This window comes from Scardinius erythrophthalmus (assembly GCF_964197995.2).
Source record: "Scardinius erythrophthalmus genome assembly, chromosome: 13".
Taxonomy (NCBI): Eukaryota; Metazoa; Chordata; class Actinopteri; order Cypriniformes; family Leuciscidae; genus Scardinius; species Scardinius erythrophthalmus.
The window spans coordinates 12,845,216-12,860,832 of NC_138233.1; the positions used below are offsets into that span (position 1 = coordinate 12,845,216).

The following is a 15,617-nucleotide window of genomic DNA, read 5'->3' on the forward strand; positions in this document are numbered from 1 at the left end:
TTAAGCCTTGTATTTTTTCAATAAGTTTTATTAATAAAGTAAAGGCATAGAACCAGTTTATTTGCAGTGCATTGACAATAGTTTTATATAATTCGTTTATTAATTAAATTAATGAAGACATTGAGATATGTTTGGTAATTGTACCTGAATGAATTTAAAATTAATTTGCTAAATTTCAGATCAATATATTTGTTTTCCTTAAAATTTGAATCAACACTAACTTTATTCTCATTTGAATTATAAATAATTTATTTCTGTATAAAAGAATACTACCATTAAAACACATTTGATTGTGTTTTTTAATCAATGTAGAATGTGTAACTTAAAATAAACAGTTTAGTCCTCTGTTTGAGGACAAAAATAAGTAAACACTTTGCAGTTTGTATAATGTCCTGTATGAACAAAATGACGGAGTATGTTTTTATGTTTCCACTGTTCGATCGCGCCCGCGCCTCACTCACACACACACACACACACACACACACACACACACATACTTGTTTTTGTGGTATAGAAGGACACTGATGCCCAAACAAGTTTGGTGGTGGTATATGGGGACACCCCTTTCCCAATGCCCTACAGTGATGATACAAATATCAAAAATTTTGTTTTAATCTGCAGATCACAAATCTGACTTCAAATGTTCTATACACACAACAGAACAGAAAATATTACCATATGATATTTTGGTGGTACACAAGGACATTCCCGCCCATCCTAAAATGTTCCCGCCTATGACATAATTGTGATTTTTGGGGCCCGACTTGATTATGAGGACACTCTTTTTACAATACACTAAATATGTCATTTCAGTGGATTACAGGGACCAATGTGTTTTACTGGTACATGACCACACACACACACAAACCTGACAACACAGTGTATTACCAAGACTAAGGTGATTTAAGAGGACTGGATCTTAAACACAATACACAACTGCATAATCCAACATTATAAGGACGAGTGTGTTTAATGGTACATGCCCACACACACACACAAACCTGACAACACGGTGTATTACCAAGACTAAGGTGATTTAAGAGTACCGGATCTCAAATACAATACACAAAACAACTTGCAACATTACAGGGACAGAGGTGTTTTAGAAGTGCTTTAATTATGACTTCAATAATATCATCATAAACATTGAGTTTTTTCAGTTTTACCATGTAATACAATCATGACATACCATTTTAAGGGGAAAGTGACATCCACAAACTTAAAAACATGGTCAATAAAACTTGCACAACTGTGTGATCTTTCAGAAAGCATACAGTATCATTACTGTTTTGACATATTAAAATGACAAGCAGATGAACCATTCAAAACTTCGAAAAGATTGACAAAACAGCCCTTGGAAACAGGCACAATTTAAAGACGTCATTAAACAGGCTTTGAAATGTATAAAATGAACTCACTCAACATGCAATAAATGCTGCAACATGTAGAGAAACCGACTTACAAGGGACGGTTTACCTAAAGACAATTCTGTTATTTCCAGAAAATGTAAACAGAATTGTCAAGTTTCAAAGCAGAATTACAGAGATAACAGGAAAAGTATTCAACAAAGTTAGTTTGGGCTGTACATCAGCTCTAGAAGAGTATAGTGTCATTAGAATACAACTATCATTGTAAGTACAAAAGCTCTCATGTGTTTAGAGATTACTAAAGCATGTATTATTCTGTACAGAGAATGAGAGTGAGGCAGAAATTGAAAACCCACGGAAAGGATCCTCAGCGGTCTTACACTGCTGGCATTCAGTCAGTGTGGCCAGTTTTTCTTTGGTTATACACTCACCTAAAGGATTATTAGGAACACCTGTTCAATTTCTCATTAATGCAATTATCTAATCAACCAATCACATGGCAGCTGCTTCAATGCATTTAGGGGTGTGGTCCTGGTCAAGACAATCTCCTGAACTCCAAACTGAATGTCAGAATGGGAAAGAAAGGTGATTTAAGCAATTTTGAGCGTGGCATGGTTGTTGGTGCTAGACGGGCCGGTCTGAGTATTTCACAATCTGCTCAGTTACTGGGATTTTCACGCACAACCATTTCTAGGGTTTACAAAGAATGGTGTGAAAAGGGAAAAGCATCCAGTATGCGGCAGTCCCGTGGGCGAAAATGCCTTGTTGATGCTAGAGGTCAGAGGAGAATGGGCCGACTGATTCAAGCTGATAGAAGAGCAACTTTGACTGAAATAACCACTCGTTACAACCGAAGTATGCAGCAAAGCATTTGTGAAGCCAGAACACGCACAACCTTGAGGCGGATGGGCTACAACAGCAGAAGACCCCACCGGGTACCACTCATCTCCACTACAAATAGGAAAAAGAGGCTACAATTTGCACGAGCTCACCAAAATTGGACAGTTGAAGACTGGAAAAATGTTGCCTGGTCTGATGAGTCTTGATTTCTGTTGAGACATTCAGATGGTAGAGTCAGAATTTGGCGTAAACAGAATGAGAACATGGATCCATCATGCCTTGTTACCACTGTGCAGGCTGGTGGTGGTGGTGTAATGGTGTGGGGGGTGTTTTCTTGGCACACTTTAGGCCCCTTAGTGCCAATTGGGCATCGTTTAAATGCCACGGCCTACCTGAGCATTGTTTCTGACCATGTCCATCCCTTTATGACCACCATGTACCCATCCTCTGATGGCTACTTCCAGCAGGATAATGCACCATGTCACAAAGCTCGAATCATTTTAAATTGGTTTCTTGAACATGACAATGAGTTCACTGTACTAAAATGGCCCCCACAGTCACCAGATCTCAACCCAATAGAGCATCTTTGGGATGTGGTGGAACGGGAGCTTCGTGCCCTGGATGTGCATCCCACAAATCTCCATCAACTGCAAGATGCTATCCTATCAATATGGGCCAACATTTCTAAAGAATGCTTTCAGCACCTTGTTGAATCAATGCCACGTAGAATTAAGGCAGTTCTGAAGGCGAAAGGGGGTCAAACACAGTATTACTATGGTGTTCCTAATAATCCTTTAGGTGAGTGTATGTGCCTTAAAATGTTCAATTACAGTTGTAACTTCAGCATTTGACCAGCACACTTTTTGTCCTTTCCACAAGGTTTTCAATTCCTGCCTCATGTTCATTCTCTGTACAGAAGAATACATGCTTTAGTAAACTCTAACTATATGAGAGCTCATGTACTTACAATGGTAGTCATATTCAGATTTAAACCTCAGGTACCTTGAGGAACTTCAGTGGTTTCTCGATAGGCATCTTCTGAACACCTGTAGGAAATCAGTTATAGACAGATCAGAAACTCAGATGTAACTCAAACCTGCATCTAGAACTTAAAACTGGTTATACATCTGATCTCTAAAAATTACATTTCAAATGACATTCAAAACATTATTCTGGAGATGGAATGTTGTGTTAAACATCTCCTTTTCAAAGTTTTTGACCAACATGAACATGATAAACTTATTGGTTTGGTACTGATTCCATTCATTTTGTTCTAGAAAAATTGTTATTTATAATAATATCTGATTATTGATAACTGATTTTTACAATTAATGGCAAAAGGAATGTTTAGAAATGTAATTTGATATTATCTACTGGCACACTATAGTATGATATATATATACATACACTATGAACAATTCTAAACGCTTTTGTTTTTGCCCCCATTTTTCATGAGCTGAACTAAAAGTTCTAAGACTTTTTCTATGTACACAAAAGGCCTATTTCTCTCAAATATTGTTCACAAATCTGTCTAAATCTGTGTTAGTGAGCACTTCTCCTTTGCCGAGATAATCCATCCACCTCACAGGTGTGGCATATCAAGATACTGATTAGACAGCATGATGATTGCACAGGTGTGCCTTAGGCTGGCCACAATAAAAGGCCACTCTAAAATGTGCAGTTTTGTGTGGTCTCAGGGGGTCTGGAAACAAGTCATTATCTGGTGTGACCATCATTTGCCTCACGCAGTGCAACACATCTCCTTCGCATAGAGTTGATCAGGTTGTTGATTGTGGCCTGTGGAATGTTGGTCCACTCCTCTTCAATGGCTGTGTTGGATATTGGCAGGACCTGGAACACGCTGTCGTATACGCCGATTCAGAGCATCCCAAACATGCTCAATGGGTGACATGTCCGTTAGTATGCTGGCCCTGCAAGAACTGGGATGTTTTCAGCTTCCAGGAATTGTGTACAGATCTTTGCAGAATAGGGCCGTGCATTATCATGCTGCAACATGAGGTGATGGTTGTGGATGAATGGCACAACAATGGGCCTTAGGATCTCATCACGGTATCTCTGTGCATTCAAAGTGCCATCAATAAAATGCACCTGCGTTGGTTGTCTATAACATACGCCTGCACATACCATAACCCCACCATGGGCCACTCGATTCCCAACGTTGACATCAGCAAACCGCTCACCCACATGACGCCATACACGCTGTCTACCATCTGCCCTGTACAGTGAAAACCGGTATTCATCCGTGAAGAGAACACCTCTCCAAAGTGCCAGACGCCATCGAATGTGAGCATTTGCCCACGCAGGTCGTTTACAACGACCAACTGCAGGTCGAGACCCCGATGAGGACGATGAGCATGCAGATGAGCTTCCCTGAGACGGTTTTTGACAGTTTGTGCAGAAATTCTTTGGTTATGCAAACCGATTGTTGCAGCAGCTGTCCGGGTGGCTGGCCTCAACGGTGTTGGAGGTGAAGATGCTGGATATGGAAGTCCTGGGCTGGTGTGGTTACACACGGTCTGCGGTTGTGAGGCCGGTTGGATGTACTGCCAAATTCTCTGAAAAGCCTTTGGAGACGGCTATGGTAGAGAAATGAACATTCAATTCACGGGCAACAGCAGGTGGACATTCCTGCTGTCAGCATGCCAATTGCACGCTCCCTCAAAACTTGCAACATCTGTGGCATTGTGCTGTGTGATAAAACTGCACATTTTAGAGTGGCCTTTTATTGTGGACAGCCTAAGGCACACCTGTGCAATAATCATGCTGTCTAATCAGTATCTTGATATGCCACACCTGTGAGATGGATGGATTAACTCGGCAAAGGAGAAGTGCTCACTAACACAGATTTAGACAGATTTGTGAACAATATTTGAGAGAAACAGGCCTTTTGGGTACATAGAAAAAGTCTTAGAACTTAGATCTATAATTTTGTTCAGTGAATATAACTGGCTTAAAACCATTTTTCTTTGGTGAAAATACTAACGTAAAATTGCACTACAATATATATTGGTTTAAAATAATAATAAACATGTTCATAAACACAAACTTGTTATGCTGGGTACACACCAAAAGATAATCAGGCTGATTTTGGGCTGATTTCCCCCTTCTGAAAATCCTAGCTGTGTCCCGATTATCTTGATGGTTATAGATTATCTTATCAGATTTTCCCTTGGTGTGAGGTGTGTTAAGAGTGTCCGAACCTGATCGGAAGAACGTCAGAGCCGACCTGATCGCGAATCGCAAATATTCAACATGTGGAATATTTACGATCAGAAATCCTGAAATGTGGGGGGAAGCCCGAGGACAAACACGCGCATGCTCTGGAGATTATCACGTGAAAGGAAACCATATCCAATCAAAAAGCGAGATGAAGGAAGACGGAAGCATAAGAAACGCAGTCATGGCGCAGCACAAACTGAAATTGATGTGGACAGCAGAGATGGAGGATCAGCTTGTTGATTTGTGGCGCAAATGTTTACACAACGTGTTGTGTAAAACATTTCCAAACACTATCATCGCAATTGCTTCCTGCATATCGTCCGCCATGCTTATTCTGAGGTCTCTAGAGTGTTAACAGTCGAGACTCTGGTTGCATGGTCTTTAGGGTTGGGTATCTAGAACCGGTTCCAAAATGCCAAAAACCGGGGATTCGATAAGTCGCGCACACTTCGATTCCGCTTATCGATTCCTTACTTTGGTGATGCTCACATGCGCGAGGTGAATGTCAGTGAGCATTTGTTTACAGTTGTATTGATCTGCCAGGACCTGCCTGCCGCACATGCGCTGTACGTTATATTTACGATGGCGGAGCGCAGCAGACTTTCGAAAGTTTGGTTAAGCTTTTCAAAAAAAGATGAAAATACAGCGAATTGTATCACATGCAAGAAAGACAAACTAGAGCCGCATAATTCTGGATAAAATGAGAACCAGTTTTGTTTAAAATAGAGATCATGAATAAATACATCAGACAATTAATACGAGTCGAGTCTATAATTCCTTAAAGTGTATATATATATATATATATATATATATATATATATATATATATATATATATATATATATATATATATATATATATATATATACAGTATATTGTAAATTAAGATGCATTGTCACAGTTTTACTGGTAATAGCCTAAATGTAACAAGAATAAAAGGTAGAAAAAAGTATTTGCTCTCTTTTTTCTCTCCAATAAATATTGGAATCGAAACCAAGAATCGTTAAGAACCGGATTCGATAAGCAGAATCGGAATCGTTAAAATTTAAACGATACCCAACCCTAACGGTCTTTTCACATCATGGCACACCACACACTATATGAGCAAAACGGTTAAATCTAGGATTTTTTGTCCTCATGTTTGTGGTCCATCACATTTTGAAAATCTTATAAGATGTAAAATCTTTTGGTGTGTACCCATCATTAGTTGACACATACCAACATTACTGGAGACGCCTGCAGCTCCAGCAGGAACATCACCTTCAGAACCGCTTTCATCAGGATCACTGGCATCAGAGTCCGTCATACTGATCTCATCTTAAAGAAAAAGAGACATTTAAAACAAGAACATCTTCAGTTTAACCTGTATTGAGAAGTCATTTATGAAACATGACAAATGGCACCGTTTAATAATAATAATCATATTAATAACAACTATAATACTTCACTAAGATCACTATTATTAGAATTATCGCCTAGACAGTGATATACTAATACTGTCAATGAAAAATTAATATTTTATAATGAGTATATTATTTTACAATAAGAGGTTATAATACTTTCTTAATTTCTTCACTTAAGCTGTTATACTGGCAGAAACCTGCAGTTTAAGTGAAAACAGGTTTATAAACGCATCTTATTGAAAAATTGTATTACTACAAAAAATGTGGATATAATGCGAATGTGAAAATAGAGAGTAACTGGTGCTGGTTGCGTTCCCAAATGCATGTTAAACTTATGGCACATGCAGAGATGGAGTTCACTGCATTCATTCCCTGTGAAACGAGGCATGGAAAAAGCCAGATCATGAGCTGATCGAGCGAGCAAAGTGTGCTCTTCAGTTTGAAACACGCAGCACAACAGACTACAGACTTACTTTCTTATCGTCTTTTGCGATTTGATAAGGGCATTGAGCCATATTGTGCTTTTGATTTTAGTATGTTTGAGAGATGCTTTACCAAAGCAATTGCGCAAAACACAAAGACAATTTATGTTATTATGAGGCGTAAAAATATTTTCGGTTCTTTTGGTTCAAACTGTGGAGGGACAGATTAGACTGTGGTCAGTCACTAGAGTAAAGGTAATTAATGGTAACACTATGAATTTTACTCCTCCCAAAAATGCCAAATAATAAACAGGTGACAGCGTATTTTAGGCTATATGACACGTTATAGTGAGATATGACAGCGCTTCTGCAACACGCATCACTGCAGATGAGTAGCTGAGGATCTCTTCAGCATGCTGATGCACAAAATACAAACTAAAAATAAATTAAAGTAAGTCGCAGATGCTCAACACACAGTCATCTTCATTAAAAGTAGTGAGAATAAATGATTTTACCAGTGCTGATGCTACTCTCTCTCCTATTGATCTTAAAATTAGCTGATGATACAAAAAATGCTGCTCATAGCGGTAGCTTTCGATGACGTGAACACCGTTAAATCTGATATAGCGCGGGAATTGAAGATCGGATTTATGTCCGTTTTGTGAAGACACATTTATGTGGCCAAGTGTAAATGGAATTGTTTTGACAATGAAATGACCAGGTGTAAAACAGCCCCAAAGATGATGTGAAAAAGTTCTTTCTAGACTAGCATTTCCTAAAATGATGCAATGCTCTTTTTATTACCATCTCAACACAGTCTTGATCCTCCAATGATGATTGTTCCTTCTCAGGGCTCACCTGAAAGCAAGGCAAAGAAAGAAAAAATAAACATCTATTAGAGACAAAGGATTCAGAGATTCTCCAAATGAAGCAGCACAGATACTTGACTCCATTAACACTGACTGATCACTGTCATAAAACATAAAATTAAAACATTACATTATCAATGATATACTTGAGCAAAAGAAGGCTGATGACGCCAAACTAATTCAGGTATGATGGGACATTTCAAACCACTCAGTATTAATACTGATCAAATTAATGAGATGAATAGTGACTTAAGATTTAAAACACTGTGACATAAGTTGTAATCAAGTATAAAGTTAAAACCCTATAAATATATGGTCATAACCAATCAGGGATGCATGAAAATAAATGCTCATTGATGTTGTCGTTGTCAATCCGATAAGAAAATTAGGCCGCTATATTAACACTAATAAATAATGGATTTCTTCCTTCAGCTTCAGATGTGCGCTGTTCACCGTGATGGTTTTGAAATGTTTGAATCACAAATCTGTGAAATCAGCGCATTGTTACAGGGAGAGTTCGCTTGTGGAATTGTAAGTTGTAATATTTTTTATTTTTGTTATATATCTGATTTATCTCATATAGGATGCATTTGGCTGAGTTAATGAGTGCTACAGTAAACACTTCACTGTAGGCCACACCGGTGGTCAGCAAAACATTAATTATGATTGGGACTGTCATATATACATAACACTATAATGAGCAAACTATTGCATTAAAAACGTCGTGAATTCTTTGGGTTTAGTTGCTGTGTTTCAGCGTGTTGTCCTGGGAGGAGCGCATCCACAACAGGAGTTTCACTATGTAATAGTTGATTACTATTAATAATAGCTCAAGTTAATCTGTGCATGATTTTGTGCAAGTATAAGTTGTAATATTGTGTTTATTTTGTATAAATATCTAATTTATCATATATAGGTTGTGTTCCGTTGAGCTAAAACCATCTAACAAAGCCTCAGGTTTAGGGGTGTTCCTTCAGCTCTTTAGGCCATTTCATTTTAAGTTTAATGTTGTCTAATAACATTTTAATTTCATTTGATTTATTATTATTATTATTATTATTAAGGCAATAGATGTTTTGGTAAAACTTCACAATACATATGTTATTGCATTAACTAACATGAACTAACAGAGAAAAACTTTTGTTAATGTGAGTTAATAAAATATGTGAGTTCATGTTAGTTCACAGTGCATTAAATTAACAGATACAACACTGGATCCTAAAATGTCTTGGAAAATGTTGAGATTAACGTTAAGTAAGATAAACATTAAGTAAATCATGTAGAAGTATTGTTCATTCATTGTTAGTTCATGTTAACTAATACTAACAAGATGAAACCTTTTTATAAAGTATTGCCATTTTTTTATAAAGAAAGTTGGAAATATGAATGTAAAATTTATTTTAGAAGCTAAGAAACCTTACACTGGTTCAAACTAGGCCACTACTGTATATGTTTGATTTATGTTGAAGTGTTTGGGACATTGGCTTTAAAGTCGGCATGAAATGGAAGTTGAGATTGTCATTTTTTCCTTGTTGTGATGTATATCCGAGTGAAACTGCTTCTGAAATTAGAAAAAAATGTAGGGCGGGGCTTGATTTCGTCCTTCGGGAATTGATTGGATCGTTGGAGGTTGGGCGTTGCAAACAAAATGGAGGCAGATTTGAATGCCAGTTTACATTCAGTTGTGGAGGATTTCTCTCCACCGGACTCCCCCACCGTTACCCTCACATGAAGGATTTTTTTATTGAGGAGCCCAGCGACGAGAACAAGGACAAGCAGCTAAATTTTCAGGCAGGAATCAGACCATATTTATATGAGCCTCCCGCGAAACGAGACAAACACCGATAGCCGCACCCTCATGGGCTCTGGCCGCACCCTTTCGCCATGGCACATGACCAAAAGAGAAGAGAGGTCGTTTTCGAGGGGGGAGGGAAGGGTAATGTATTTGATTAAAGATTATAAGGGTACATGAATTTTGAAAAAATAATGAAGTGCACAGATAAATCATTTATAATAAACACTACAATATTACATATAAAAAGAAGATTTGTCAAATTTGATTTCATGCCGACTTTAAATGATGTGCGTTTCGTTTTTGTAATCAGGCTTTCAAAGTATATCAAATTTTGGATTTAGATTCATCGGCTAATATATCAGATATCGGCTTTCGAATATAAAGAATGATCAGTTATCGGCCCAAATGTTCATATCGCTGTATCCCTAATTTAATTTCCAAAAAAACAATACCTTCTGTACATCTCTGGCCTCTGACTGGGACGGGGACGGACTCTTCATTTCGAGAGTGGAGGGTTCAACCTCACTGAGAGTCTACAAAACATAACATTAGACATGAAACAGTGGTGTAAATGTGTGAACACTAGATCTCACAGATGTCTCTGCTTCGTTTGCTCGTTCTCTTCCAGCACAACTCTCACTTACCTTGTCTAGTCCCACAGTCAGAGCAGCACAATCACTGTCTGATGACCACTGGCTCTTATGGCTCATCTGAGAATATGAAATTAAGCGTTACATACAGAAACACTTCACCTAAGAGTTTAAAAAAAGCATTATAAATGGAATATATAAAGGATAATGTACAGTCAGTCAGTAATTAATACAAAATAAACTGACAGGATAATAAGGGTCCTGATACACAGCTACCTATCAATAAATATTTGCACATGAAATACTGATTTGAGATAATATACAAGATTACAAAATAGTTAAAGTTTTCAAATCAATATTTAAATGCTACCACAAGGTAATGTTCACGGCTTTTATGCATCACATTACATGTGTTTTCATTACAGTGTGTCAGGTTGTGTGTAGCTTTACACCAGTTTTATGAGGACACCGTTTTATGAGGACATCATAAGAACAGGTTCCTGATGTTTGACTTGACAGAAGAATCTCAGTGTGTTGTGTAAGTTTGACAGAATCCTGGTCTATGAGGACACAGTTTTATGAGGACATCATAAGAAAATGATCCTGATGTTTGACTTTGACTGAGTGTGTTGTGTAAGTTTGACAGAATACTGGTCTATGAGGACACTAGATTTACTGGGACACTGGTAACTAGATACATTTGGACGGCACTGAGTTCAAGTGTGTGTATGTATGAGAGTGATACGAGACATTGCGCCTGTGCTAGATGTACAGTAAGTGATCGTGACTCACTTCTTACACACACAATCATAATTCAGTGACTGATAACTGTGGCAAATAATCTGTTTCTGAGGAAACAGAGTTATTACATTAACTTATTGGATACCTTTAGAGTTGCTGTATCTTGTTCAGGTTTCATCTGATTCTTCAGAGTTATCATCTGAAAAAAAAAGTAGTAAAAATATATAAAAAAGACAAATAAATAATAATTTTAGTATCACTTATTGAAAGCCAAACAGAGGTTGCTATTTTTTACCAACTTCTTCAATGATTATATTTAATCTGACAAGCACAAATAGTTTTCGCTATTGGTATTAGCCACAATGAGCTGTGAATTATGGGTTATCAGTATCGATCCTAATATTCCATATGTGTGTCCCGGTAAATCTAGTGTCCTCATAGACCAGGATTCTGTCAAACTTACACAACACACTGAGATTCTCCAGTCAAGTCAAACATCAGAACATTGCTCTTATGATGTCCTCATAAAACGGTGTCCTCATAAAACAGGTGTAAGACACACACACACTTGACACACTGTAATGAACATGCATGTAATGTGATGCATTAAAGTCATGAACATTAACTTGTAGGGCTGCACAATGTATTGCTTTATCATTCATACCCATCTGTGGTAGTGACATTGCAGTACAGGCCTCTGTGAAGTCAGGCTATGTAAAGACTCTGCCGTGTTATTTTACAGTTGATTACTCAAGTTCTGTACCTAAATGCTGTTAGACTTACCTGGAATATATGAGGCATTGTTTATTTCACATCTTTGTTCATTTTTTTTATCTCTGCTTGCAATTTATTATTTTCTATGCAGATGCAAACCCCTACAAAATCACACCAATCATTCTAGAATGATTAATTATTTCCAAATAGAGCTATTCAAGACATCTGGTGAAATTGCTTTTCATATTGAAAAACTTTTGTTAATGTGAGTTAATAAAATATGTGAGTTCATGTTCGTTCACAGTGCATTAAATTAACAGATACAACACTGGATCCTAAAATGTCTTGGAAAATGTTGAGATTAACGTTAAGATAAACGTTAAGTAAATCCTGTAGAAGTATTGTTCATTCATTGTTAGTACATGTTAACTAATACTAACAAGATGAAACCTTTTTGTAAAGTGTTGTCATTTTTTTATAAAGAAAGTTGGAAATATGAATGTAAAATTCATTTTAAAAGTTAAGGAATCTTACATTAGGCCACTGTACTATTATGTTTGATTTATGTTGAAGTGTTTGGGACATTGGCTTTAAATGATGTGCGTTTCGTTTTTGTAATCAGGCTTTCAAAGTATATCAAATTTTGGATTTAGATTCATCGGCTAATATATCAGATATCGGCTTTCGAATATAAAGAATGATCAGTTATCGGCCCAAATGTTCATATCGCTGTATCCCTAATTTAATTTCCAAAAAAACAATACCTTCTGTACATCTCTGGCTTCTGACTGGGACGGGGACGGACTCTTCATTTCGAGAGTGGAGGGTTCAACCTCACTGAGAGTCTACAAAACATAACATTAGACATGAAACAGTGGTGTAAATGTGTGAACACTAGATCTCACAGATGTCTCTGCTTCGTTTGCTCGTTCTCTTCCAGCACAACTCTCACTTACCTCGTCTAGACCCACAGTCAGAGCAGCACAATCACTGTCTGATGACCACTGGCTCTTATGGCTCATCTGAGAATATGAAATTAAGCGTTACATACAGAAACACTTCACCTAAGAGTTTAAAAAAAGCATTATAAATGGAATATATAAAGGATAATGTACAGTCAGTCAGTAATTAATACAAAATAAACTGACAGGATAATAAGGGTCCTGATACACAGCTACCTATCAATAAATATTTGCACATGAAATACTGATTTGAGATAATATACAAGATTACAAAGTTAAAGTTTTCAAATCAATATTTCAATATTTAAATGCTACCACAAGGTAATGTTCACGGCTTTTATGCATCACATTACATGTGTTTTCATTACAGTGTGTCAGGTTGTGTGTAGCTTTACACCAGTTTTATGAGGACACCCTTTTATGAGGACATCATAAGAGCATGTTCCTGATGTTTGACTTGACAGAAGAATCTCAGTGTGTTGTGTAAGTTTGACAGAATCCTGGTCTATGAGGACACAGTTTTATGAGGACATCATAAGAGCATGTTCCTGATGTTTGACTTTGACTGAGTGTGTTGTGTAAGTTTGACAGAATACTGGTCTATGAGGACACTAGATTTACTGGGACACTGGTAACTAGATACATTTGGACGGCACTGAGTTCAAGTGTGTGTATGTATGAGAGTGATACGAGACATTGTGCCTGTGCTAGATGTACAGTAAGTGATCGTGACTCACTTCTTACACACACAATCATAATTCAGTGACTGATAACTGTGGCAAATAATCTGTTTCTGAGGAGCACTGGTCGCATGGCACTGCTTATGCATGGAAACCCTGAACTCACCTTTATAATGATTGCTGAATCTGCCCTGGAGCTCATCTGTGTCTGTAAACGGCATGCCCTCTTCCAGATCTTGATCTTCTCCTTCACTGACTCACTTCAGCCATCATCCCATGTGTCTGCGCGCATAGAAAAAGACTCTCACGACCATTGCATTTCATTTGACCTATTATTCAAAAAGCTTGTTTTAAATAAATTGATCAATTATGGTAAACAGCATTCAAGTTATTTTAATACTTTATTATATGATATTTAAGGAATATGTTAATTGATAATAACTATTCATTCATAGATTTCATTCACAATTAATATTATAGGCAATAATAGTGACAGTATTAATAAGACTGAATCAAACAGAGTTCTAATAATATTCAGAGTAGCCTATATTTTATTATAGTCAGGAGTAATAAGAGCACATATTTGTGTCTTAATGTGTTTAAAGCAAGCATAACTGTAGTAATATTAACAGTAGCATATCAGGATACTGTACTGGGTGAAATAGCCTCCCCTTCACATACTGAAACGTTAGTCATGCCAACGCGTTATTATGATGGCTAGACTATTTTATGAGATCAGAAAAGGTAGCAGTTACAAATATAGTGCAATCGAAAACGAGTTTAAAATGACAAGCATCGCTGATTCCCTCATGTCAGTCTGTAAACAGAATCACTAACTTATAGGTCCGCTAGCACGGTTAGCATCACGCGCTAGCTGCTTTCTAACTGTAAAACGAGCAGCGAAGAGCATACAGAACATGCACAAACAAGCCAACCGGACCCACGTGCTATTAGAGAAGCAATTAAACAACATTATAACTTACCTTTTGGATAACAGTTGCCTTCATCAGGTCCACAGATGTCTTCTCAGGTGCAGAGTTTGTCCAGTCCAAACAGGAAATGACGTGACGACGAATGACTACACCTCTGATTACGTTGTACTTATCATAATATAAACGGGATTTTATTTATTTATTTATCATATATTTAATGCACAATTAATAAATTACAGGCAAAAATACTTAAATAATTAGTATTTTGCATTAGTTGCTACACATTTTAAAGCTGATTGAAGCTCCGCCCACTGGCGCCATCTTGTTTTCGCGATCTCCCGCCTACCGGTACCGATCTGACCAATCACTAAAGCTGATTGAAGCTCCGCCCATTGGCGCCATCTTGTTTTCGCGATTTCCCGCCTAGCGGTATCGATCTGACCAATCACAGGCCCCAAATAATACACTTGTGTGAAAGATGCAAATTTTTGATGACACGGGTGTAATACCAGGACCTGGCTACAGGGGCGCACTCTCGAAATCAGGGATACACTGTGTATGGTAAAATTTCAGGGTTTTGTGGTATGTAAGGACATGGCGCCAAACTTTGAGAGGGAGCGTCTGGAACGTAGTAAATGACATCTACGCTGTCGGATTTATGAGGACATGGCCTCTGTCCTCATAAACCCAAATGTCCCCATAGTGCTGGTGCGTATTCAGGTCAAAAGTCCTCGTAAACCACAAAAACAAACACACACACACACACACACACACACACACACACACACACACACACACACACACACACACACACACACACACACACACACACACACACACACACACACAAACACACACACACACACACACACACACACACACACACACATATATATATATTATTTATTTATTTATTTATATTATGCTTATTTTTTTTCACACACTGCCATTAAAAAGTTTGGGATGGCTAAGATTTTTTTATGTTTTTGAAAGTCGTCTCTTATGCTTACACAGACTGCATTTATTTAGTCAAAAATACAGTAAAAAACAGTAATATTGTGG

At 37.5% G+C, this 15,617-nt stretch overlaps 2 protein-coding genes across 7 annotated transcripts in view; both read right to left on the minus strand.

Annotated features, from left to right (window-relative positions):
• The window catches only part of lingo2 (leucine rich repeat and Ig domain containing 2), a 303,604-nt gene that overhangs the window by 207,096 nt on the left and 80,891 nt on the right, over window positions 1–15,617 (minus strand). The window lies entirely within an intron of this gene.
• LOC308700956 (uncharacterized protein) lies at window positions 1,098–14,699 on the minus strand. 6 transcript variants are annotated; one of them, XM_081382893.1, is made up of 11 exons: window positions 14,607–14,699; window positions 13,790–13,905; window positions 12,938–13,003; window positions 12,746–12,826; window positions 11,413–11,466; window positions 10,581–10,646; window positions 10,389–10,469; window positions 8,077–8,130; window positions 6,666–6,764; window positions 3,175–3,253; window positions 1,105–2,416 (listed from the first exon to the last, which is right to left on the minus strand). In XM_081382893.1, the coding sequence occupies exons 2-9, from the start codon at window positions 13,823–13,825 to the stop codon at window positions 6,750–6,752; spliced, it is 453 nt and encodes a 150-aa protein (XP_081239019.1). In that variant the 5' UTR covers window positions 13,826–13,905; window positions 14,607–14,699; the 3' UTR covers window positions 1,105–2,416; window positions 3,175–3,253; window positions 6,666–6,749. The 6 variants fall into 6 exon arrangements, with proteins under 6 accessions (XP_081239018.1, XP_081239019.1, XP_081239021.1 ...); XM_081382894.1 differs by having other exon boundaries at window positions 2,404–2,416; window positions 3,210–3,253; XM_081382892.1 differs by having other exon boundaries at window positions 1,098–3,253.